The sequence below is a fragment of the Zingiber officinale genome, chromosome 4A (genome assembly GCF_018446385.1).
Source record: "Zingiber officinale cultivar Zhangliang chromosome 4A, Zo_v1.1, whole genome shotgun sequence".
In the NCBI taxonomy this organism is placed as follows: domain Eukaryota; kingdom Viridiplantae; phylum Streptophyta; class Magnoliopsida; order Zingiberales; family Zingiberaceae; genus Zingiber; species Zingiber officinale.
Window position 1 is genome coordinate 124,584,210 of NC_055992.1, and position 25,555 is coordinate 124,609,764.

Genomic DNA, 25,555 nt, shown 5'->3' on the forward strand with positions numbered 1-25,555 from the left:
GTCCAGAAGCTCCATCGTGCTCTCCAGTGTTTTGAACTAGGCTTGTGCATCCCATGGTTCACTAGCGCCTAAGAAGTTCTCTGGCTTGACTCGCTGCCACTGGATCAGATAGGCTTCCTTTCTTGGCTCAGCTGCTGGGACTGCTGGTGCTGATACTGGTGCTGGTGTTGGCGCTGTAGGCTGAGCTGGTGGAACCTCTAAGACTTCTGGAGTTGTCAGGTTCGGTTTCGGGGTGACTGTGGGGGTGCTCTGCTGATTAGCCTTTAAGGTGGCTATTTCCTGTTGCTGTTCAGCTAGTTGCTGCTGTAACTGAGCCACTAATGTTGTAAGGTCTGGAGGAGGCACTGAACTGCCTGCCTCTTGCTGGGGCTCAGTAGCTAGTGCCCTTCTAGCTGGCCGTCCTCGTGCCATTTCTAAAGACATAGAGAACATAGGTATAACTAACACTATCACAGTTATCTAACTACTGATATCATGTTTAAACTATCACATACTAACAAGCAGTAGGTATATAAACATGAACTGTAATAATAAACAAGAAGCATAAATAAAGTAGAGGTGTTCTTACTTGGAAGCTGCAGGTACAATGCTGATGTGTGTGTAGGAAGTATGGAACACTGCTCTGATACCACTCTGTAACGACCCGCCTTCTACTACTAGGCTGTCAGGCGAATCGCTACGGTTTTGCTGAGCTATACTGTGCGGAAAACTGATCTAATTTAAATTTTTGCTAACTAGGAGTTGTACACCTGCTAGGGGAGGTATTTACCGCTGATATCACACTCCGGATCAATCCACAGACCGATCTACTGGTACTGGTACGGTTACAAGGCCCTGGATCGGTCGGCTGTCCGACCCCGAAGCTACTTCGCTTCTGTTCCCAGCTGGATCGGTCTAGCGACCGATCCAGGTGTGGCTGGATCGGTCGGCAGACCGATCCAGATAGGTCTGGATCGGTCGGTAGACCGATCCAGGAACCTAAAACTTCCTGGAACGCTACTGTATTGAGCTGGATCGGTCGGCTGACCGATCCAGGAGGATACAGTAGCATACTGTACCTGTCTGGATCGGTCGGCAGACCGATCCAGCGGCACTGTCCAGGCTCTGATCGGTCTGGAGACCGATCAGAGTTCTGATTTCACCCGGGAACTCTGATTTCAGCATTCTGGCGTGCCAAAATCCCTCATACAACTATCTAATATCTGATAAACTATTTTAATAACATGTAGCAACATTCTAATGACATAAACCAGTACCTAACTTAACATAGAGCATAGTTTAGGAATTCATGGCAACACACAACTACAAGTGCATAGAACATGAAAATCAAAACCAATAAATAAATGCTAAAGTAAATGCTAAAGAGTCTGAGGTTCAATTTGCTAAGTCCCCTAAGACCTTTTATTCCAGTTCCACACACACACACCATCTTCGCATTGTCCTCCAGCCTCCACTGCTAGTCCATTTTCCTTTTACCTGAATCTGTAGTATAAGGAAAATAGTATCTGTAAGCTAAAAAGCTTAGTAAGAAACCATCTACCTCACAAAATCATGCAACGATGCGGATATGATTTTAAAACATGCTATTTGAAAATATAAACAGGTTAAGCTAAACATGGCATACTACACAGCAATCAAAACTAATCATGGCATGCTACATAGCAATCGAAAACTAGTCATGACATACGGTGATCTGAGCATGAAGACATAAACTGAACATAGAGCTAACATGGAAAACTGAACTGAAGCATAATGCTGAGCTAAGCTAACTAAACTGAAGCTGCAATCAAACTCAACTAGTATAACAGATTTTGAGTTTTGAAAACTAATACATAATAAGTGAAAATACTAAACATGCTGTTGGGCCCGGCAACTGTACTTGCTGTGCGCGCATCCCTACTAGACCCGGGGTTGCAAGTCCCGAATTTAGCAGGGTCGTCTAGGCTATCTGAACCTAGGGACGACTGTGGGAGTCCAACCCAATGGATATCTAATCCAGTACAGTGCCACTGAAAATAAAATACTGATAACTATAGATAACTGATATAACATGCTGTTTCTAGGTTATCTGAACCTAGAGCTAGGTTGTCTGAACCTAGAGGCGACTGTGGGAGCCCACCCATTGGACCGTAGTCCCATACAGCTAAAATAAACTGATTTACTGTTTTAAACGCTTCTAATGCATTTAACTGTAGTATTAAAATGCCTAAGTTGCATTTTTACGGATCTAGTTATTTTATCAAACACTTAGTGTGCCCCAACTCTCCTCTTTATTAGGGAGACCACCTTTAGGCACCCGACAACGTCTACAACCCCAACTGAAGAGGGTAGGCGTGTCCGGCCCATCTAAAGGTGCTCAACTAAATCCCTAAATCTGTGAGGAGGGTTAAAACACCCTACATGTCAACAAAATCTGCATATTACTAAACTAATGCATAGAAAATCCAAACGGAGCTATTATACTGCAGGTGAGGGGTTTCTTACCTCTTGATCGTAATTTCTTACGATTCTATTCGCTAGAGTTCCGGTGGAGATGATCCTCTCGACGATCCGATCACGTCTTCGCGTTCCTCTCGCGGAGAAGAACCTCTTTCGTGTTGGAGTCGTCGCCGGAAGATGAACCTATGGACCCTTGCCTTGGTGTGCCGTGCGTGGGGAAGAGGAGAAGGAGGGAGAGGCGGCGGTGAGGTTTTGGAAGGAAAAGTGGCGTGAGGTGAGGAGGTGCTGAACCAATCCTAAAATAAACCAACCCAACTTAAGTTCTTCTATTTATATTGAGTGGGTAACTAGGCCCAATTCTAATATAAATATAACTGATTCCTCTTTCTTTCAGCACGGCCCTGCTGGGTTCACCGGTTACTAAACTTATCCGTAAACCATAGGTCTCGGGTTCGATTCCCGCCTAAGCTATTTTACGGTCCTAATCATTTTTGCTACTTCCGCTACTCGGAAAATTCCGAAAAAATATCTAAAAATTCCAGAAAAATCATACTATATTTCCAAAACAGCTTTGAGAATTTTCGGGCTTTACAACGACATCGAGCAGACCTTCACCTCAGTGGCCTACCCCCAAAGCAATGGTCAGGTGGAATTCACAAATCGGGAGATCCTCAGAGGTCTACGGGCTCAGCTCTATCACACAGGAGGGAATTGGGTCGATGAGCTTCCGAGTGTCCTGTGGGTACTTCGCACGACTCCAAAAGAGGTGATCAACTTCCGAGTGTCCTGTGGCTATTTCAGTTGGTGTATGAAGGAGAAGCAGTGGCCCCCGTTGAAGTATGAGTGGAGTCTGACCGGATATAGTTCTACGACGGAGGGAACGCCGAGCAGAGGCTAATAGAGCTCGACTTGGTGGACAAGGTGAGGGATAAGGCCGCCGTTCGACTCTCGGCATATCGGCAGCAGAAGAGGCAGGACTACAACCGAAGGGTGAGCCTAAGATCCTTACAGTTCGACAATCTGGTGTGGAAAAGAGTAAAGCCGGTCGAAGACGTCACAAAACTCAAAGCTCCTTGTGGCGGTCCCTTCAAGATAGTGTGAAAGCTCCGCTTAGGATCATACTACCTGCAGGACGAAAATGGCAGACAGCTTGAGCGGTCATGGAGTGCGAAACATCTTCAACCCTACAAGGTCGGATGAGAGATGCACAAGTGAATATTGATGTAATCTGTATGTGTGTGTCTTCTTAATGCAGGACAAATATTAATAAAAGAACAAGTATTCTAAACTCTCGAAGTTGATAGACCAAGTTAAAAGTCGAGCGGCGACTATAAACCTATATTTACGTCATTCAACGGTCAAGCGGCGACCTTAAACCCATATTTACGTCATTCAATGGTTGAGCGGCGACCTTAAACCTATGTCTACACCATTCAATGGTCGAGTGACGATCTTAAACCCATGTCTACGTCATTCAACGGTTGAGTGGTGACCTTAAACCAATGTCTACGTCATTCAATGGTCCAGTGTCGACCTTAAACTTATATCTACGTCATTCAACGGTCAAACGACGACCTTAAACCCATGTCTGCGCCATTCAGCGGTCAAGCGATGACCTTAAACCCCAGACTTTGACGAAAAATAGTTTATCGACAAAAAATAGTTTATCGGCGAAAAAGGCTAACCAGGAAACGCGGTGCTCAAAAGCAACGATTTTCACTATAAGGTGGCTATTCAGCAATCCTGAATTGATCGATCGACAATGAAAATGTAAGTTGACCTGGAAAGAAAATGTCGAACGGTGACACGGAGATGGCCGAACAAGGAAAACTCCCCGAACAAGGAATTGTGCATTAACAGGGAAAGTTCTTACAAGCTCTGGAAGGGCAATACAAAATGAGGCCAAACTTGCACGAACAAGTTCACTCAATATAATCCAAAACATCATTGAATAGCAACTCGGTCATCTTATCCCGACTGATGACCTTGTTTGTCAGTGCGGTCGGAATGTAGCCATAGTCCTTCAGTTGGTCGAGTGTCCTGTCGATCGCGAGGTTGAAAAGGCGAAGCACCCGATCGATGACCTTGTCATTAAAGGTGTCAGAGCGGAGGTAGCCCCTCTTCATCAGCTCGAATCTGCTAAACTCAGCTCCCTAATAAGTCTCTAGGGTCGCTCGAGAGGTCTCCAACTCCGCCTTCAATGCCGCTAGCTCCTCATCCTTCACAGCAAGCTGGGCCTTTGCGGCAGTTTGCTCGGTCGATAGACCCTCCCGCTAGGCTTTCAGTGCAGCTTCAACCGCCTTTAAGTTTTGCGCAGGAGCCAGGTCTCCTTGTTTTTGATCTCCAAGTCTTCGATGGCTCAGAGCTTTCGAGTGTTGACCGAGTGGATCTTAGACTCGAAGGTACTAGCCTGTTTATTTAGCCACACCAATAGGGTGGCCTGCTCGGCGCTTTTGCCCCCTCTCCACCTTCAGCTGCTCAAAGCTCTTATTCAGATCGGCTCTTAATTAAGTCATCTCAGCGCTCATCTACTCCAGCTGCGCCTAAGAAGTAGACAATTAGCCGCTCAGAGCACACAACTGCTGAACTTCATGCTTCAAGTAGGCGAGCCTTTGGCATATGACCAGGCTCTCTACTCAATACTGCAATGTACTTGGAAATTATGAAAGTTGAACGAAATTAAGCAGATACATATGAGGGATACTTACCCCAGTGGACATCTGGGTATGACTATTAGTGAGATCCCTGAGAGGCATGTTTGCCACACGAGCCTGGGCGTCGGGCCATATCTGTGTGAGCGACCCTTGAATAATTATTTGGTGCTCAGGGATCCGAGATGCGGCGTCATCGGAGTCACGCCATTCGTCTGTCGACAGATGAATGATTGTCATTATGTGACGTTGGCCGCTCGGGCTAGATAGGGCGGAGGTCGCTCGGGCAGCCAACTGAGATGCTTATGCCGGTCGGATGTGTGATTTCTAGGTCGCTAGCAAAGAGGGAGGCAGTATGAAAGCGACCGACGACACACAGATGGTTCCTTGTGGCAGTTCAGACAAGGACGATGCCCGATCGGATGAAATCGAAGTACGGAGGATGGCCACCGCTTATTCGGAAGCAGACGTAGAGATCTCACCCTTGCTCGGATGGAGGGCGTGAGATGGCTCGCGTTGGGGTATGCATAGCAGAAGTAGCGGATTAGGAGGCAACTTCTGCACGATGTCTCTTCTGGCTTATCAGAGGTTCCCCAGAAGAGGCCGACTCTGAGGCGGTGTCGACTGAAAGTGCCAGTGGCTGCTCTGGTGGGAGATCTGATTTATCGGGTGCCCCACTGCCAGTCGTCCGGCTGGCTCCTCCTTCGCTCACCTGCAATGACACTCACTCATTTTCACTGAGCAGGTTCTCTTGGGAGCCGACCAGCTGTAAGCCTCGGCTCTCCAATCAGCTACGGTCGCAGCGTTTATCTCTTCGTTCGCGAGCTTGCATTTGTCGACCAAACGAGCATGCAACATGATTCGGGTTGTAAAAGAAAGAGAAAAATCAGTTAGATTCAAAGGTTGGGAGACGAAAGAGCATACCTAGACTGGTCGGAGCTTCATCCGGATCGGGCTCATGCCAAACACATAGAAGAGGCCCTCCAGCAGTAGCTTGTAAATGTGATACTTCTGACCGACCAAACTTGAGGCTGCATGGAGGTAATTCGATCGACTCTTGTAATTTTTGAGGGTCGGGGGGTTCGCCACTTCCAGCTGCCAGCTGGTCGAGAAATTTGGCCGCTCGGGAAAGCGAACGAAAAAATAATAGTCCTTCCAATGCTTATTGGATAACGACATCTTATCAAAAAAGACCAAGCCCACTCGAGCTTGGAATAGGAAGGTCCCCTTCTCGGACAATTTAGGATAATAGAAGTAGTGAAAGAGTTGAGGAATCAAAGGAATGCTGTGCAGGCAGAACAGGACGACGACCCCGCACAGCAGCCGAAGGAGTTCAGGACTAATTGGTGGAGAAAAATATGAAAATATTTACAAAGTGCGAAAAAGAAGGGGTGGACAGGAAACCTTAGACCAACGGTGAACTGATCCCTAAAAACACATATAAAACCTGACGACAATTCATTTGGTCGGTCAGAAGCAGATGGATGAGCGACTTGATAGTTAATGGGATTTTGTAAACGGCTCTCAAGCTCTCAGCATCGTCGTAGTTGGACCTGGACTCGATGGAAGTGTACCAGAGCCCAGGGACGAAGATGGGGGGTTGTGAGGAGCTTGCCATCGAAAGCGAAGAGATCGAAGGAGTGCAACGAAAATATTCGATTGAATGGAGGAAGCTTATAAATAGGATCGCTGGAGAGGAAGAAACACAACGTCACCGAGGAGCTCGAAGATGAAGGTACGTGGAGTGGGGAAGAAGGTGACGCACGCGAGGTTTATAAACCTCGCGGCCGATCGACCTGGGTCGTCCGATCCAAGTTTATGAATAACTAGGCGGAGATCTGACCGTTGAATTCGAAAAAACACCTGTCATATCGCCAGCGGATATCCGCCTATCATGTCAAATGTGCGGCGACAAAAAGGACACGTGGCGTTCGTTCACCAGACGACATTAGTGAGGCTTAATTAAAAGGTATGATTGCGTGCTCGACCATAATCATCAGATATTTGCACGATCTTCAAAAAATTTGGATGACGTCATGGTGCTTGGCCGAGGAGCGCGAGAAGCAGGGAGGAGAAAATTTGCCAAGTGTGGTCGCTCATCGTCTCGACCACAAACGGATAAGCTGTTATCACACGGCTGAACGCCCAAGTCACTGTTTGCTTTGAAATTCTTGGGCCAAGCGACATACGACAAAGGCGTGGGAGTCATCGAACTCTACTGGTCCAGTCAGTCGGACTTGCAACATTTTTTAACTAGACTTGAGGGGAGACTTGTGATGCGGCGAAGAGAAAGAGCCCACTTGGCACGGGTCAACTGCCACGATGAAAGTCAAAGTCAAGACGGACAACATTAGGGCTCAAAAAGGCTCGTCCGCGTCGCTCGAGAGGAAGGTGGCTACATTGGCTGACCGGATGCACCATTGCCTGGTCGACAGGAGACTCGTTCGAGCGGGCCACCCATCCAGCCCGGAGTATGGTGGTGGCATCTCCAAGCACCGAGCGTCCCGGGAAACAGTGAGACACCAAAGGGCATGGAAGTGTTTGTCCAATTGGGAGGGATAAGTCACCACTCGGAATCATTACACAGAAGAGTAGTCGAAGCCAACCGAGCGAAAGAGTCCTGGCCGAGCGGTTGTTGCAGACACCAGGCAAGGTCGACAAACAAAACGTATGACAGAAGCTTTTACCCTGTTAAGGTATGTTGTCAGACGCACTTTACTGACAGGTCTTTTTATCAGACATAGTAGAGGACTTGGTCACGAACATGTTGGAGAGTGTGCTCAATTTAAAAAATGTGCCCACGAACATATCAGAGAATGTGCTCACGTTTCGAGGAGTATATACGTCGACCATCAGGACTCTATATAAAAGGAGGCCCATCATCGACATTGGTACATGTGATCTACTCTTTGTGCATAATTCTACTATTGCTTTGCTGTTTCTCCACATTCTAGCGACTGACTTAAGCATAAGAGGGTTAATATCAATGACCCCTTCCCTGACTATGTACTAACATCGCTTATTTTAGGGAACGAAACTCGCTTATTTTAGAGCATCTCCAACCGGTGCCCTTTTACACCATTTTGGTGTAAAAAGGGCACCATATCCTCTCCAATGGTGACCCCAAAAATTACACCAAAATGGTGTAAGTAAACAGTGCAGCACCATCTTGGTGCCGCACTGTTCACTTGCACCATTTTGGTGCAAGTAGAGATTTTTTTAATATAAAATATCATAATAGACAAGTTATATTTAAAATATTTTTAAATATTATAAATTAATATGATTTAATTTAATTGAATTTATTATATAAATTTTATATATTATAAATTTCAATTAAATATATATTATAAATTTTAATATTGGTTATGTTGCTAAGATTATAAATATATTAAAATTTATAATATTGGTAATTTCATAACAAACACAATTAAATATTTAAATTTCAAAATACATAACAATTAATTTTAATTTTCTTGTAACTAAAAACATAATGTCATAAAAATTAATAGTAATTATTATCGTAATAAAAATATTTAACAAATTAATATGTATGTTGAATAATAAATTATAAGATGAAAAAATAAAATATTCTAAAGAATATTCCTTTTAGTGTAGGAAATGGTGTCTCATGGTTGGAGTTGGAAAAAATTTTGGTGCTCAAATGACACCAAATTGATGTTGAAAGTGCATCAAAATAGAGTTTGTGGTTGGAGATGGTCTTAGGGAACGAAACAGAATCCACATCTAATCAGCAAAACCACCACTCCCAACCTTCCACTCACAAAGCGGACAGGATCAATATCCATCACTAATATTTTTTCCACGATTCTTTCCTATAAATCGAGCACTGTATTAAGCGTGCCAGAACCCCATCTCTGGCTGATCGCTAACGCTGTGTAAGTCTTACACAGAGGAACAGATAGTTTACTTGGATAAGAGCGAGCAACCTTCCCATCCAGCGTACCTTTCCCAGCTCTCGAACAGAATCACCGTTCATCTTCTCCACATTTTCTTATTTGCGGATATTTGATTAGAGTGGTTGAGCCCGGCACCATCCGATCCTCCGTCTAACTCTCCTCTTCACCTTTTTCTCCCTCTTCGAAGGTGTCGGTCTAGGAGCAGGAACAATTGAGAAAGTAGAAACAAGAATTTACAGATTTTACACCATTAATGTTAGCTCGTGAAGAGACGATGGGAATCTGGGATCATTTGCATACTGGAGGATACGAAATCTATATAAAACGCAATAGTTTCAGTGGCAAATCATTTCCATGCTTGAGATCCTCTGAAAGACATGATTGTTGAAACATGGCAGTAACTGAGAACTTAGCTGATCAATATTCGCATTGTAAGTGGTAAATTGGCAGATAGATATCAGAGTATTCATTGACAAGAAGAATCGAACAATTCTTAATTAAGAAAAACAAATTTCAATGCACAAGCTTTGGTTTAAGAAATCAGTAGAAAATTTCACTTTGAACAACAACAAAAAAAGAAAAGAAATCCAAACACTGTGAATTCTATTCACACCTCATTCAGCTTCCCTCTGTTCTTGCTGTTGCTGCTGTTGACTAGCATCTCCTTCCCTTCGTTCAAATGCTATGGTCACAACCAACTCTCTGGCTCTTGCCCTCTCATCTCCTACGACCTTCTTCGGCTCCTCTTCCGCCACCGGCATCAGATACCTGCAGAGCGGACACGATCCGTGCATCCCTAGCCACTTCTCGACGCACCCACTGTGGAATCGATGCCCGCACGGCATCTCCCTCACCACCTTCTCCACAGGCGGCGCAGCCTCGCGTCTCCACAAACCGTCCAGGCACACCGAGCACTCCTCCTCCGCACCGCCGTTTTCCTCCAGATCCACAACCCTAAGGGCCTCGATCGACGCCTTGGACGCTGGCGAGGGACCGTCGGTCGCCGGATCTGAAGACATCAGAGTGGATATCACCCCCGGATCGCCCGGGAGGACGACAATCCCGCGAGCGATCGGGTTGAAGATGACGAGCCGCACCGGATCCGCCACTGTGTCGACGTCGCGAACCACACCGACAAAGAGAGGAAAAAACGCTGTCCCCTGCCTCATCACCTCCGTCGGACGCCCTCTCTCCGCCTCCTCCGCCATCGATCAAGACTCGCAAAGGAAGAGGAACAAGAAAAGACGATCTGAAATTCTCAATCAGAACTCGAACAGGAACGGAATGAAAGAATGGCCGGTCAGTAACGCGGAGTAAATATAGCGGTCGGCGTCGCCGAACTCGGTAGAAGGATCTGGAAACTTTTATGGGAGGTCCAGCGGCCACAAGTCCGAGCGGGCCCCACCGCCATCCGCGGGGCCGACATGGATGGGTCCACCACGTCGTTTCCGTGTTATCTCTCGAGTCTAGAGACAGCCTGGCGAGAGAAGGCGAAGATATTTTATGAAGCGCCGAATTAATTACGCCTTTGCCCTTTTCCATTGTTGGGCTCGAGTCCGTTAGGTTGACCCGACCCAATTCGAAATTCTAGAAGTAAACGTCATAATCTTTATTATTTATTTAATTCAAAATATGAGGGCCATTAAAATTCAACTTGTGGACGACGGCGCCCAAGGGTTCCCGAATCGACACGTGGCCTCCTGGGAGTGGTTGCCGTTCGCAGCAAGATTCTTGAGGCACCTGCGAGCCCACTCGTTCGCTATCCATTATCTCCAAATCTCACCACTCGCCACAATTATTTTAAAAAAATCAATAAAATATACTTTTCTTCCACTATTGCCCTTCGTTTGTCTGCTATAGGATAAGGCGTCATCTCCCATCGTATCTGTCGAAAGAACCGTCTGATCGTATGTCGTTCGTGTGATGATCACCTCGGGGATGGGGTGTTTCTGTAATTAATTTGAATGCCAAGGGTGGGAGTTCAGTTAATTTGTGAATTTCTTGTGTATTATATGAGGTATCTGTGTGGCGCAAAACGGCCAGTGGTCTTTTTCTCCAGTGAACTCCTGCGGCGGAGGGCGCTTGAGGGATTGCCCCCGATCGTCTCCGAAGTTCTTCTTCCTCTTTGTGAGATTTTGTAGTTCGGCGGTTGCGAAATCTATTTTGGTTCTGTTGTTTTGGATTTACTTTGTATCTGGAATTTGTTAAAGCTTAGAGTTTTCTTGTCGCCGGCAATGGATCTCTCGGCCAAGATTCAGGGCCTCGATCTACGATCGGGATTCATGGCTGGATCCCCTCTGTTGGACGCCGGGAAGGCCCGAATCTTGCCGCGGGTTTTCGCCGCCTCGGTTTCTCCTCCTCTCAGTCGCCGGCTGGGCGTTTCGTTTGTGAAAAGGACGGGATCTGGTAAGGCTTTGGTCAGAAAATTTGGCTTTTTCGTTCAAGCGTCGACCGATGCCGCTGTTGTCGAGGCGGACGCGGCCGTCGATCTTGAATCCCTCTTCTCGAATAGCTCCGTGGAAGACTCGTCGAAGAAGCAAGGGAAGAAGAAGACGAGTACTGGGGCGTCGAGCGTATCTTCGGGGGTTAGATTAGAGAATATTAGCAAAAGCTTTAAAGGCGTGACCTTGCTGAAGGATGTAAGCTGGGAGGTTAAGAAAGGAGAGAAGGTAGGCCTTGTTGGAGTGAATGGTGCTGGTAAAACCACCCAGCTCAGAATAATCGCCGGTTTGGAGGAGCCTGACTCGGGCAACGTGGTTAAGGCGAAGGATAATATGAAGATCGCGTTCTTGAGCCAGGAGTTCGAGGTTTGCCCTAGCAGGACAGTGAAAGAAGAGTTTCTGAACGCATTCAAGGAAGAGATGGAAGTTGCAGAGAGGTTGGAGAAGGTGCAGAAGGCGTTGGAGAACTCCGTAGAAGATTTGGCCTTGATGGGGAGGCTATTGGATGAGTTGGATTTGCTCCAGAGAAGAGCTCAGGATCTCGACCTTGATGAGGTGGATGTAAAAATTAGTAAATTGATGCCCGAGCTTGGATTTGCGCCAGAAGACTCTGATCGATTGGTAGCGTCTTTCAGCAGTGGATGGCAGATGAGAATGTCTCTTGGGAAGATTCTGCTTCAGGTACATTTAGAATTAATTTATACAGTTCCCTCATTTTTGAGTATTTTCAAAATAATATCTCGTATTCATTTAAAAAAATGGATAAATTCAACCATGTTATTTAATTGGACTGTCTATAAACTAAAATAAGTAGTTTGAAGTGTGCAAAATTGATTGTGTGCATTGGTGTGAACTGGTAAAAAGTTGTGCATGGATGTTCTGTTTTGTGGCAGTTGGACCTTTTTTTGTTATTTTCAGTGGTCTAGTTTCATAGATGGCATGCTACAAACAGTGAAATACCCTTATATTGGGTTTATGATTATTTTCATTTTTCTTGTACTTGTTTACATAGTGTTGTGAATTTTAGTATATACTCATAACTGCATGTATATGTTTGCTATATTTTGAAAAGCATTCGAAACTAGTGGACTCATAGGACTTGTGCTACTTGTCATTGCACCTCAGCTTATCATAAAAACTAAGACTTTGGTATTGCTTCTTCAAGATTGTCTTGAAACTCTCACGGGTTCTGTTGTTTCAACTTAGGTTAACCTGATTTATTGCCATCAATCACATTGACATTGTTTTTTTTTCTCCAGTTGTATTGATGACTAAGTTCACATTCAGTTTAACGTTTCTTTTTTGTCACTCACTACTTGCTCTCAAATCATGCTTAATTTATAGCATATGAATTTCATATAGTTGGTGATTCATTTTCTATAAATTGTGGTTGCAGGATCCTGACTTACTCCTCCTTGATGAGCCTACAAATCACCTTGATTTAGATACAATTGAGTGGCTAGAAGCTTATCTAAACAAGCAAGATGTGCCAATGGTTATTATATCCCATGACAGAGCTTTCCTCGATCAACTGTGTACAAAAATTGTGGAAACTGATATGGGAATTTCCAGAACATTTGTAGGCAACTATTCTGAGTATGTATTAGCAAAAGCAACATGGGTAGAAGTTCAAAATGCAGCATGGGAAAAGCAACAGAAGGAGATTGAACACACTAAGGACTTAATCAATAGGTTAGGAGCTGGTGTAAATTCTGGTCGTGCATCTAGTGAAGAAAAGGTAATTTTAGGTTTTTGATTCTCTGAACATTCTGCTGATGACACTATATGAATGACCTTTCAATTTTTCTTCTTCTATATAAGGTTTTGCATAGGCAATAATGCTTTTCCTTTACTGACTTGAATAACACGGGTATGGTAGATCAATCTGATGACACTATATTCATATTATTTTTTTTCAAGAACACAATAAAATAGCTTGAAGTAACTATTTCAAACAGAGACTTTTAGTGATATAAGAGGTGTTGAATACTCAAAATTAATTAGAATTACTAGTTCATTAGGTTAGACATGTAAGTACCCTCGAGGTTGAAACATCTTTGTAGAATTAGCAGATCAACGAGTAATAAATAATTTGTTCTTGTTCCTATAATTCTTCTAAATTTTACATTTGAATGCCTCTCATGTCCATTTTGTGACACTTCCTAATAAGTGCCTCATTCTGCTACCTTGGCAGAAATTGGAAAGACTTAAAGAAGAAGGACAAGTTGAGAAACCTTTTCAGAGAAAGCAATTAAAAATTAAATTCCCTGAGCGTGGAAGAAGTGGGAGGACGGTCTTATCAATCAAGAACCTAAATTTTGGCTATGATGATAAGGTAAGCATAATATTTTTTGATATTTAGTTATAGTGTTTAGCCATAAAGCTTTCTTCTAGAAAGAAATTCACACTCATCCTTATGGTGTGAGATACTGCACAGACAGTTTTCATATCCAATAACTAGTTTTCTGTTTTTGACATGGCAGGTTCTGTTTAAAAAGGCTAACCTTTTAGTTGAGAGAGGTGAGAAAATAGTGATTCTTGGTCCAAATGGATGTGGAAAGAGTACTTTGCTTAAACTAATCATGGGCCTTGAGAAGCCTCAGGATGGTGATGTGTTGGTTGGGGAGCATAATGTGTTGCCAAATTATTTTGAACAAAACCAGGTATTGTCTAGTTTGATTTGAATCCACTTCTTCAATTTATTGGGATGCAATTTATAGTCCAAATCTAGCTACGTATTGATGATTTCCTTGATAAACAAATGCTCATAATTTTCATCATGCTACAATTGCATGGTTTGTCAATTGTATTCACTGCCGGCTATTTTAACTTAAGCTTGTTATTAAGCCTGCATTCTTTTTTCAAATATATTTTGATAATTCTTTCCATTTTCATTATTCTTAATGTTTTCTTCTGTAATAATGGCAGACGTTTACCATTAGTTCACAATTTCTTAACAGGCAGAAGCACTTGATCTTGATAAAACTGTGCTAGAGACAGTTGAAGAAGCTGCAGAGGATTGGAGAATTGATGATATAAAGGGTCTGCTTGGTCGTTGTAACTTCAAATCAGACATGCTTGATAGAAAAGTTTCTCTTTTAAGTGGTGGAGAAAAGGTACGACTAGGAGATCTGTTTTGACCTCTCACAAATTCAACCGTCTTCATTCTCCTTTGATTGCAATTCAGTTTTGTTATTACATGACAACTAATTTTGAAGTTGTTCAGACAACATTTTATTTTCTTCTGGAGCTTTCATTTATATGATTTATTTTCCTGATGGCATGTGGGTTAATAACTTATCATGGAATAATTTTTTTCCATCAAAAAGGTAAAGAAAATTAATGAAATTCTAAGTTGTCTTATTTATCTGATACATAAAGTTCTTGAAACACTTTCTTTCCACAAATATAATAAGTTCAATGTATTTTATGCCATGTGATGGTTACGAGAGTAGATTATCGGAAACAGATGGTAGTCATTCGTTTTTTGAGCTGGTAGTAAACTCAAATTTTGCTAACTTGTGTTTACTCCACGGTTGCAGGCAAGGCTTGCTTTCTGCAAATTTTTGGTGAAACCATCTACTTTGTTAGTTCTTGATGAGCCAACCAATCATTTAGACATACCTTCAAAAGAGATGCTGGAGGTATCATTTCCAACCTTTGCGCCTGTTTTCCTCAACTTTTATTTATTCTTTGTGATGAATAACTTGAAATTCTTTGAAACTCTCTTATGCTGCAACAGGAGGCTATATCTGAGTACCAAGGCACTGTCATCACTGTTTCACATGATCGATACTTCATACGGCAGATAGTCAATAGAGTTGTGGATGTGAAAGATGGAAATCTGCAAGATTATGCTGGCGATTACAATGTAACCTTCTGTTCTTAGAATTTTTGTCATGTTACCTTTTTTTCCTTTCCTTCCAGAAAAATACACACAGTTTCTTCAATTCAGCAATAAAACAGTATGATGATTAGATCATCTAGTTTGAGCTTCCTCAGCAGTTTATTCTGTTGTTTCACTTATTTATCTCGAGTATGGACATAACGATTCTTGTTGTGCCTTTTGACAGTATTATCTAGACAAGAATCTCGAGGCCAGAAAAAGGGAACTGGATCGCGAGGCTGAGCTCGAAGAAAAGGCTCCAAAGGTTAAAGCCAAATCCAAGATGTCAAAGGTTAAAGCCAAATCGAATACTAAATTTCCAGTTAGAAACAAATCTTTCTTTGAGCCACCCCTTGTTTCTCTGATACCCTACTATATGCACTTTATACAGGAAGAGAAACAAGCTCGAAAGAAGCAAAAAATGTTGGCGTTTCAACAAGCAAATGCAAAGTCTAAAGGATTGAAGAATGCAAAGCGTTGGAACTGACCAACAAAGGAATGAAACATGCACCAACTGACAGAGTGATCAGTTATGCAGACCACAGCATCAAAACTCTAGTTGACAGAGTGCTTCCAATGGTACACAATATACACTTGTAAATAAGGCTCTTGTGCTCTACCTAAAGTTGCAAACTTACTCACTCGATAAGCACCTACAACAAAGGGGAGTTTTCTGTTGTATGGCACTTGGCATCAAATTGCTTGGGCTTCATAAACATGTGTTAGGCCTCATGAAATGAGACATCGAAATGTTGTTCATTGCTATGATAAAAGCTTTATCATATTAGCCATTTTTGGCATGATGTTCTATCACTTTTTCGTGCCACTTGAAGTTATATGTGCAACTCTCTAGTATCATCTCCCCATAGAAAAATTGGGATATTGATTTTTTGCATTAGGTTTTGTGTGGAAAAAAGGAAGGCCATATGTTTGCTGTTCCCTGTTTGCTGTTCCCTTAATGCAGCACATCCCTAAACCAAGTGATGTCAGCGGGTCTGATCGAGTCGGGTTCGGTCCGGTTCGGCCCGGCATTTGGATCTCCAGCTCATTTAACATATTTCTTTATTAACCAGAATATCAGATCGATTGGTTCTCCACGTCAGCATTGGAGGCTAACCTTTTCCCGCTTTATCCTTAGTCACTGGCCTACTCGCAGTGGGTCCGGCAGGATGTGTCTTTATTGCCCAATTGAAAGTCAGGTACGAAATTAGGGAGACAAAAATAGAATCATTTTCTCTTTTGTTAACCCCTTGCGGCCTCCACCGGGTTTGGTAACACGGCGAGTACAAGAAAGAGAGGAAGACCCTAATTCGCGTTGCCTCTTCGATCGCGATGTTGCCCCTGCGAGATCTGTTGCGGAGGAGCTCCCGATCGGAAGGGCTGCTCCGCAGGCTACTCGGCCGCGGCTTCGCCTCCTCGGCACCGTCCTTGCCGCCCTTCGACCACCAGCCGCGGCCGTACAAGGGAATGTTGGCCGAGGAGGTCCTCCAGAAGAGGAAGAAGTTCCTCGGACCATCGCTGTTCTATTATTACCAAAAGCCTGTAAAATCTCTCTCGCTACTTTTTGGAAGTTCATTTGCATTCGCGCGTAGTGCCGTGGAATCCTTTTTCGGACCCAATGTGATCGTGTTGGATTTCGGACTGGAGTAGGACCTTGATTAATGTACTTGAAATTATTTGGTTTTAATCTTGTTTTTAAACGATGAGTGTGTAATTTTCAGGAAACCGCGATTCCAGTACATGTAACTAACTCTTCTTTCACTGTATAAAGTCTGATTCTTTCCAATCTAAGTCTTCTTCATTTTCATTTTTTTGAATAATATTTTTTTAGGACTTTTCGCTCATCATTCTTGATTCTCCCATAGTTTCTGCATATTTAGGTGGCGGAGCTAGATTTATGTGGTCAATTCCCACAAAATAGATTCAGTATGCATATACAAGGTACTTTGAAAATATTTAAAAACGAATTTTGAATGCATTAGGCTTGGATATTAACAACATAGATTCCAAAAGTTATTGATGCTTTTAATAATCATTTGAAACTTTGGATGATTTCTCTTGGTAATCGTGTGTGTTTGTTTAATGCAATTATAAATTTTTAATGTATAGATTTTTAGCCTAACATATGATTAAACCCACTTGAAATAATATCTAGAACTGCCAATTTACCTATCATTTTTATTTTTTATCTTTTCAGCTGAATATTGTGGAAGGAAAAATGCAATATCTTTATGACGAAACTGGAAAACGGTATCTTGATGCCTTTGCTGGAATAGTTACAGTCTCTTGTGGGCATTGCCATCCTGATGTAGTGAATGCAGTGTTGGAGCAGACGAAGTTACTCCAACACACCACCACCATTTACTTGCATCATGCTATTGTTGAGTTTGCTGAAGCTCTAGCTTCGAAAATGCCAGGCAACCTTAAGGTACGTTATGCCTGCATAAATGATCTCCTGGTCCTTTAGAAGAGGCAAATGACTGGCTAATATGTATTCCTTAGAAATTGTGTGAAGCACTAATTAGTTGATTATTTTAGCATTAGCAAAAATGGTACCTTTCATATGGCCAAGGAAAGCAAAGAACCTTGCTTTACATTGTGCTATATATAACCAAAACAATTGGCTGGTAGTTAGAACTACTTAGAGATAAGTAGGCAGTTTGGCAAAAAGATAAACATGATCTTCTTTTGCTTAGTTACATGACATCTTTGCTTAACAGTCACATCTCTCATTTCAGCTATCATCAATTTCAAGATATATTATTTGTATGGTCAGTGGAATTGTGAAAACTGCAGGTCGTGTATTTTGTTAATTCGGGAACTGAAGCAAATGAATTAGCAATGTTGTTGGCTAGATTGTACACTGGAAATCTTGGCATGATTGCCCTGAGAAATGCATACCACGGAGGAAGTGCTGGAACAATAGGTTTAACAGCTTTACATACTTGGAAATATCCAATTCCTCAGGTTGGTTTTCTTGAAGAAGATGTCTCAGGTTTATCATTGTTCAACTTCTCTTTCCAATTTTTTCTCCTTTTTTGTATATTCAGCTTCTAAGATAATTGTACTTTGATTTGTCACATTATTGAAGGTTTCTTAGTATCCCATAAATGGTGGATTTTTTTTTCTTGGCTAGATCTAGAGCAAGTTAACTTATTAGCAAGTATAACTGGAGAACACAACTAGAAAAATAGATAATGGAAGTGCATTATATATATATAAAAGAGTTATCAAGTGATTGGAAGTTTGTTATCACAACTCGGCAAATTATGACTGACACTAAAAGACTTGGTCACTCCTGTGCTTAGAGGTTAGTGTCTTAGTGGAAGGAATCAAGCAATATGATTTCAGGTATTAGTATTAACAAGTTTAGACTAAATAACTTTCATGGGGCGCAAATTGATTTGTATTTTTCTCCTATTAATGGGAGTTAGGAGCACACATAGGCTCACTGTCAGCTCCATGGGTGAAGATAACTAGTATTTGTTACAATGAGATTGTTAAGGATCTTTAGGCATTCATTGAGAGAGAAAGAGAACACCCATATTCTTAGAAGAGAGTACAAAAGAGATTATTTTTTTAAAAAAATAATACTTGATTGCCTGAAGGGGAGTCTTGGTGCAATACTAAAGTTGTTGCCATATGATTTGGTGGTCATGAGTTTTGAGTCATAGAAATAGCCTCTTGCAATGCAGGGTGAGATTTAGTACAATATACTCTTCCTCGGGACATCTTATTGGCGGAAATTTTGTGCATCGGGCTGTCCTTTTTATAATACTTGATTGTCTCATTTTTTTTTTTTTTTTTTTTTTCAAATTTTACATATATATAGCAACTCTTATACTTGGTCTAACTCCATAACCCCTAAAAGGTTGAGCTCGAGCTAATAAAGTGTATCATTTTCTTGTATTTTTTTTCTTGTACACTAGACACTCAAGCAAAATTGAATGGAACTTTAATGTGTTGCCTTTGGAGCTTCATATTTGCAATAATTTTCATTTCCCTATCAATTGATATCCAAATGCTGATATATTGTCTTTCATTTTAGAAGGCTGCAAAGCTTTGACAAATCTGCTTAACAATATTTTTATTTTGATTTGTGTGCGCATTTGCATGCATGCTAAAGAAAATCCATGTCTTTCATACCGAATCTTGCAGGGTGAAATTCACCATGTTATGAATCCTGACCCCTACCGAGGGGCATTTGGCACCGATGCTGCAGGTTATGCTAGAGAGATTCAGGATCATATCAACTATGGAACTTCTGGAAATGTTGCAGGCTTTATTGCAGAAACTTTTCAGGTGAGGTTGATAACTTGCAGTAGCTATGATTCACAATTTCTCTAAACATGCATATGTATTCATCACTGTAGAGACTCTGAGTTTGGAGTTTGGACCTTTCGGTTTTGTTTTTCTTCAAAATTTTCATAGGGAGTTGGTGGTGCTGTTGAGTTGGCACCTGGTTACCTTAAATTGGCCTATGATATTGTCCGGAAGTCTGGTGGAGTCTGCATAGCAGATGAAGTTCAAAGTGGATTTGGAAGGACTGGAAGCCATTACTGGGGATTTGAGACACAAGGCGTCATTCCAGACATTGTTACAATGGCAAAGGTAATATGTTGCCACTTACAAAGTAGATACTGCATTTCTTGCTAAAAACACCGAGTCCCCTTCCCCACTTCTCCTGTTTTCCAGTTTGGATCTTCTTAATAATGGCTAGAATGTGTGAATCAACCTACTTTTATCGTCACTGATGGTAAGTTTAATTTGTTGTTAATTTTTGTCACAGGGTATCGGCAATGGCCTACCACTAGGAGCAGTTGTAACTACTCCTGAAATCGCAAATGTGTTGTCGCAGAAAATACAATTCAACACCTTTGGTGGAAATCCTGTTTGTTCAGCTGGCGGGCTAGCCGTACTCAATGTTCTGGATAAGGAAAAGCGCCAAGCACATTGCACTAATGTTGGTTCCCACTTGATCGAGCGATTGAGAAACCTTCAGCAAAAGCATGATAGTAACTTTCTACACCCTTTCAAATTTTAGTTCATTGTAGAAACAGCTAGATACAAGTGATCTGATTCAGCTTTCCTCCAATGTCCTTTACACGATTGGAGAGATGATGCATAGACAGTTCTGACTATTAGAGTTTTTCTGAAAAAAGATTGAAAAGAGAGTTCAAAAACCGAGAATCGACTCAAAATTCTACTTAGGATTGCTGGTTTTCTCATTCATACTGCTTGCTGTCTTATTTCAGTCATCGGTGATGTTAGAGGGCGGGGGTTGATGTTGGGAGTAGAATTTGTGACCGATAGAAAGGAGAAGACGCCTGCCAAGGCTGAGACAGCAGTCTTGTTTGAAAAACTCAAGGGTATGTTTCTCGATTTTTTCTTAACAATCTTCTTGTTACTATGCCAAACTTACTTGTAAACAGATCTGGGAGTCCTGCTTGGGAAAGGAGGCCTTCAGGGTAATGTTTTTCGTATAAAGCCACCGATGTGCTTCACCAAAGAAGATGCAGGTATTCTTCGAGACTAGGGAACCTGTTTCGCACTTCTTAACCAATTAGTAGGCATTTCTTTGAGATTGTAATACCACATCCTCCTCGATGCAGACTTCTTGGTCGATGCACTTGACTACGCCATTTCAGGAATATGAAGCCCACCGCTGAAATGGGAACCATACGAAACTCACCACAATTCAGCAATAAATCAGGTCAAGAACAAAATAGATGCATGCTACGTTGCCTGAGCATTTCGAATAAAGAACTTAAGTAATGAGGAAATCATCTTCGAAAGTTCCATTCAGTTTTTTTTTACTTCCAAACTTATTGCTATATTTGATTTGAGGAATGAAATCGATTTTAGTTAAAAGCTCAAAGTTTCCTGATTGCTCAAAGTTTTGATTTTAATCTGGTTCATAAGTGAAATGAAAGGAATTCATGAGGCATCTCTTGACCTCCCTTGCATTGAAATTGTTCTATACAAAATTAGACTCAATGAAGAAGAGACAGAAGGAATGTGTAGGATTATCGGCTATGATCCAATAGCACTAAAATTATTTGGCTTTAGTTGAAACATGATTTGCTAAGAATATATTTGAAAGTGATCCACTTTGAGCGTGTAAATAGATTTAGATTGATTGGTTTGTTTATCAAGTTAAGTTAGTTTTAATTTCGATACTTTTTTTTTGTTCTAATGGAAAATATGTCGCTCATCTTAAAGAAAGAAGCCAACAAGTTGCAATGATGCATTATTCTAAATAGCATAGTTGTCGCATCACAATTTCAGACAGAGATCCAAGCAGACAAAAGCTGAGTTGATGTTACTCAGTGACCACCACGGAGGCGAAGGACAAGATGAAGAGTGGACTCTTTCTGAATGTTGTAATCGGCCAGAGTGCGGCCGTCCTCCAGCTGCTTACCGGCGAAGATCAACCTTTGCTGGTCAGGCGGGATGCCCTCCTTGTCCTGGATCTTGGCCTTGACGTTGTCAATAGTATCCGAGGATTCGACTTCAAGGGTGATTGTCTTGCCAGTTAGCGTCTTGACGAAGATTTGCATGCCTCCACGAAGGCGGAGCACGAGGTGGAGCGTCGACTCCTTTTGGATGTTGTAGTCGGCAAGGGTGCGACCGTCCTCGAGTTGCTTGCCAGCAAAAATAAGCCTTTGCTGGTCAGGAGGGATCCCCTCCTTGTCCTGAATCTTGGCCTTTACATTGTCAATCGTGTCCGAAGACTCCACCTCAAGGGTGATAGTCTTGCCAGTAAGAGTTTTAACAAAGATCTGCATCTGATCGACGCAACCAAGAACAACCAGTAAGGATCTAAACAGATCAAGATATCCTATGAACAATCAAAGAACAACAAAAAAAAAAAAAAATCCCAGGCAAGATTCAAAATAGATATCCCAGGGGATCCGTAAACAGTAACAAAAAAAATACATATATCAAATAACACAAATCCAAAACATCAACTCTCCCATCATCGGGAAAAAAGATGACAAAGGGGAAATCTTCTTAGAAAATAAAGGTAAGACCCCATACCTTGATTAACAGACGAGGAAGAGCTAGGCTTTTGGATGTAGTACACGGGCTTGAGAAGGCGATCAACGCAATTTATATCGGTCCAACGGATACGCATACGACCGGTGAGGCTACCGCCAGATTATTCTCGAATCATCGCCCCACGCCACAAAGAAGCAGACGTCACCAACACGTTGCCGGTGCCGCGACGTTAACGCCAGACCGCTAAATTAAAGTGTACTCTGAAATTCACATGACCGCGACACACACTTGTGGGCTCGTGTTATTGCCAAACCATTCAACGGGTAGAATTTGAAATAAACAGAATCCGTAGGTTACGTGGGAACGATGGGTAGAAGGGTAAATGAATCAAGTCGAGCTATTCGAATTTCGATTCGATAAAATTTTATTTGAACTTGTTTAATGAGATTCGTTAAGATAAATAAATCAAGCTCAAGATTCGTAATATTCTGTTCGTTATCTTGTGAAATATTGATTAAGCTCATTAAGTAACTTTTAAATAAAAAAAAAATAATTTTAATATTAAATTTATAGATTTTATACTCTACAAAATATAAGCAAATATATTAAATTTATTTATTAGAATAAAATTATAAATTTTAATAATAATATTATAATTTTCTCTAAATATATAATTTAGTTTTTAATGAATATTTAAATTTATGATTTATATTTATTAAACTCGTTTAGGCTCGATAAAAACTCGAATAGTTTGTGAGTCATGAATAAATTCGTTAAATAAAGCTCGAGCACGGCTTGATTATAAACGAGCCAAGCTCAAACATTCAAGAGTTCGACTCGACTCAGCTCGGCTCGATTACATCCCTAACGATGACATCCCCGTTAGGTCGTAGATTAACTCGCGGTTGGTTCGAGAATGTTCTAGCGCAATATTCTTTTATAAAGCATTTAATATAATAAAAAAATCACATCGATAAAAATAAATAAATTTTAAAATAATTTGGGAATAATTTATGAATGACGCATTCTTTCAATGTTTTGATCGGAACAGAGAGAGCTCGGAGCCTTAGCTCAGGAATCCACTTGCCCGACGAGAGCAAGAAGGAAGTCCTCGTAGTCTCGAGTTGTATCCTTCTTCACGGCTTGCTCAAGCCTGACACTGTTCCTCTTGAAGTACTCCTCCTTTATCTGCTGCATGTCTACCTCCGCCCGAGTCGTGATGATCCTTGTGAGGGCGCCCTCGTCCGTTCCCATCTTACTAATTGAAAGACGCATCACCTTCTCCAGATACCTCTGAGGGCAAGTGATGCAGCGTACTATGGCTCGGAGAGCTAAGAGGAACTGATTCGTTGGATCAGACTTCAAGTCCTGTGATTGAAGGAAAATGGAAGAAGAAGAGGAGGAAGAAGAAGAAGTCAAACTGCCGTTAAACGCAAGCAGATACCTTATTGATTGGATTCCCAAACGCGTTGTTGTAGTCATCGAAGGTTGCAAGCAGCTGCATTTTGCTCCTCGTTGTTAGGATCCTAATGACGTCTTCATGGCTGTAGTCGTTATCTTTTATCTTCTGATTCAGTAATTTAGCCTCTGTCTTTGCGAGGCTTGTGTTCACTTCAGCTCCCTCGTACCGGAACGTGCTCACCAGCGGCACAAGAAGCTAGAGATTGAAGCGGTGAACAGGGAATCAGCTAAGTCGAGTGGATGGTCTTAAAGTCTCGAAACAAAAATCTCCATTTTTCATTGTGAATTATCACAGAGATCGAGAGCAAAATTAGGGATTTCAAGGATCAGACATCGCGCTGCCGGTTTACCTTTCTGAAATCACCGTGAGTGGAGCCGGCGACGTCCTCCTCGAGGCACCTCTTGAATCGATTTTGATAAGCCCTTCGCGCGGCGAGTAGCTCTTCCGCCGTCCGCACCACCGCGATCTCAATCAAGACCCGGTTCTCGGGGCTCCACTTCCGAACGACCTCATTCGCGAGCACGGCGTCCCTCTCTGCCGAGTCCACCGCCCACAGTAGAACCGCCCTCTGCGCTCCGAACCCAAACCCACATCAGAAACAGGCAAAATGGAACAATCCGGAGAACACGATTGGAATGATAAAAAAAAATAGGGGAAATCGAACAGATCGGGAGGAGGCGACCTCGAAATCTCGGGTGAGCTCCTTGTCGAGGGGCTTGAGGAGGTCCACGCCGTAGATCTCAGCGTACACACGGCGGATCTGGCGGCGATGAGCGGCGGGACGATGTGCGAGGACGGAGATGATCGATCCCTCGTCAGTGCCCCATCCTGAAGGAGTAAGAGGCGAATCGCATTAGCTCGCCAGAAAAGATCAAGAACCCTAGGCCCTAGCTAGGAACAGCCCAAGGAGCAGAACGAGGGGAAAAAACCTTCGAAGGCCTTGTGAAGCCGCTCGCAGTCCTCCGCCGGCGACGGCAACGGATCGGGACACGTCAGCGTAGACATCTTCTTCGAGGGGAAATGGATCGGTTAGCAGAGAAGATGAAGATGAGAGTGCCTTTTATAGCATAGGCGGGAACATGCTCGCACGGTTAAATTATGAGCATATGCACTCTATTCGTACGAGAATTGATCTCCGCCGTTGCTCGGTCGATACGTGTCGGTAGGGCGTGTTCGCTTGAGCCCGTTGATGGGTCATATAAACGGGCCATCAAATCCTTTATTTAGATTTGTCTGATATTTGAGCTCAAATATTTAAAACGGCAATAAATCTAAAATATATTATCCAATAAAAAAAATCAAACAATTATTTATATAACAGACGTGATAAAAGGAAATTTTTTCACCTGTTTACTGAAAAAATAATAAAGGATAAAAATCAAAATCACATCCGTAAAATCGCAGTTCAGATCCTCTGTCCCCATTTCTCTCTGTCCTCGTATCCCACTGTCGGTCGAACGGATCAGATTAAATTTGAAGGATGATTTGTATTTTTAAAATATGTGTAGTATCCTCGTGATGTATAAATCATCTTTAAAATTTAATCTGATCCGTCCGATCGATAATGAGACACGGAGACAGAGAAAAATAGGGACAGACGATCTGAACTAGTAAAATCGACCATCTCATTTCTGATGAAAGTTAAATGAGCGTCTCATTTAACACTAAATGTCTAAAGTATTTTTATATTATTTAATTATTCGGCAGTGTAAAAATTGGTATTTAGCATCTATAATAATAATTTTCTAAATGAT

At 42.2% G+C, this 25,555-nt stretch overlaps 5 protein-coding genes across 5 annotated transcripts; 2 read left to right on the forward strand and 3 right to left on the reverse strand.

Annotated features, from left to right (window-relative positions):
* Positions 1-9,624: 9,624 nt before the first annotated feature.
* Positions 9,625-10,218, reverse strand: LOC121972749 (E3 ubiquitin-protein ligase MPSR1-like). Its single transcript, XM_042524391.1, has one exon. It carries the CDS (start codon positions 10,216-10,218, stop codon positions 9,625-9,627), a length of 594 nt encoding a protein of 197 aa, XP_042380325.1.
* Positions 10,219-11,046: 828 nt separating this feature from the next.
* On the forward strand, positions 11,047-16,150 carry LOC121970959 (ABC transporter F family member 5-like). Its single transcript, XM_042521995.1, has 9 exons — positions 11,047-12,132; positions 12,848-13,189; positions 13,646-13,786; positions 13,935-14,114; positions 14,412-14,567; positions 14,994-15,095; positions 15,194-15,322; positions 15,525-15,629; positions 15,729-16,150. The coding sequence occupies exons 1-9, from the start codon at positions 11,245-11,247 to the stop codon at positions 15,822-15,824; spliced, it is 2,139 nt and encodes a 712-aa protein (XP_042377929.1). The 5' UTR covers positions 11,047-11,244; the 3' UTR covers positions 15,825-16,150.
* Positions 16,151-16,584: 434 nt separating this feature from the next.
* On the forward strand, positions 16,585-21,208 carry LOC121970960 (alanine--glyoxylate aminotransferase 2 homolog 1, mitochondrial-like). The gene is made up of 9 exons (XM_042521996.1): positions 16,585-16,879; positions 17,535-17,765; positions 18,134-18,304; positions 19,496-19,639; positions 19,769-19,948; positions 20,127-20,352; positions 20,593-20,706; positions 20,770-20,856; positions 20,950-21,208. Exons 1-9 carry the CDS (start codon positions 16,670-16,672, stop codon positions 20,991-20,993), a joined length of 1,407 nt encoding a protein of 468 aa, XP_042377930.1. The 5' UTR covers positions 16,585-16,669; the 3' UTR covers positions 20,994-21,208.
* Positions 21,209-21,553: 345 nt separating this feature from the next.
* LOC121970961 (polyubiquitin) lies at positions 21,554-22,528 on the reverse strand. The gene is made up of 2 exons (XM_042521997.1): positions 22,379-22,528; positions 21,554-22,125 (listed from the first exon to the last, which is right to left on the reverse strand). Exon 2 carries the CDS (start codon positions 22,123-22,125, stop codon positions 21,664-21,666), a length of 462 nt encoding a protein of 153 aa, XP_042377931.1. The 5' UTR covers positions 22,379-22,528; the 3' UTR covers positions 21,554-21,663.
* An 882-nt stretch (positions 22,529-23,410) lies between these two features.
* LOC121973630 (annexin D2-like) lies at positions 23,411-24,829 on the reverse strand. The gene is made up of 5 exons (XM_042525018.1): positions 24,731-24,829; positions 24,484-24,629; positions 24,151-24,369; positions 23,784-23,996; positions 23,411-23,707 (listed from the first exon to the last, which is right to left on the reverse strand). Exons 1-5 carry the CDS (start codon positions 24,804-24,806, stop codon positions 23,411-23,413), a joined length of 951 nt encoding a protein of 316 aa, XP_042380952.1. The 5' UTR covers positions 24,807-24,829.
* Positions 24,830-25,555: the final 726 nt, after the last annotated feature.

What these genes read in the sequence shown, in the direction of transcription:
- LOC121970959 (XM_042521995.1), top strand. Translation starts at nt 11,245, where the DNA reads ATGGATCTCTCGGCCAAGATTCAGGGCCTCGATCTACGATCGGGATTC. An exon ending in TTGGGAAGATTCTGCTTCAG is followed by an intron (nt 12,133 to 12,847) that starts GTACATTTAGAA and finishes TTGTGGTTGCAG; the next exon opens with GATCCTGACTTACTCCTCCT. An exon ending in CTTCAAAAGAGATGCTGGAG is followed by an intron (nt 15,096 to 15,193) that starts GTATCATTTCCA and finishes ATGCTGCAACAG; the next exon opens with GAGGCTATATCTGAGTACCA.
- LOC121972749 (XM_042524391.1), bottom strand. Translation starts at nt 10,218, where the DNA reads ATGGCGGAGGAGGCGGAGAGAGGGCGTCCGACGGAGGTGATGAGGCAG.
- LOC121973630 (XM_042525018.1), bottom strand. Translation starts at nt 24,806, where the DNA reads ATGTCTACGCTGACGTGTCCCGATCCGTTGCCGTCGCCGGCGGAGGAC. An exon ending in CTCACGGTGATTTCAGAAAG is followed by an intron (nt 23,997 to 24,150) that starts GTAAACCGGCAG and finishes TTCAATCTCTAG; the next exon opens with CTTCTTGTGCCGCTGGTGAG. An exon ending in TTGGGAATCCAATCAATAAG is followed by an intron (nt 23,708 to 23,783) that starts GTATCTGCTTGC and finishes CTTCAATCACAG; the next exon opens with GACTTGAAGTCTGATCCAAC.
- LOC121970961 (XM_042521997.1), bottom strand. Translation starts at nt 22,125, where the DNA reads ATGCAGATCTTTGTTAAAACTCTTACTGGCAAGACTATCACCCTTGAG.
- LOC121970960 (XM_042521996.1), top strand. Translation starts at nt 16,670, where the DNA reads ATGTTGCCCCTGCGAGATCTGTTGCGGAGGAGCTCCCGATCGGAAGGG. An exon ending in TTATTGCAGAAACTTTTCAG is followed by an intron (nt 19,640 to 19,768) that starts GTGAGGTTGATA and finishes AAATTTTCATAG; the next exon opens with GGAGTTGGTGGTGCTGTTGA. An exon ending in ACATTGTTACAATGGCAAAG is followed by an intron (nt 19,949 to 20,126) that starts GTAATATGTTGC and finishes TTTTTGTCACAG; the next exon opens with GGTATCGGCAATGGCCTACC.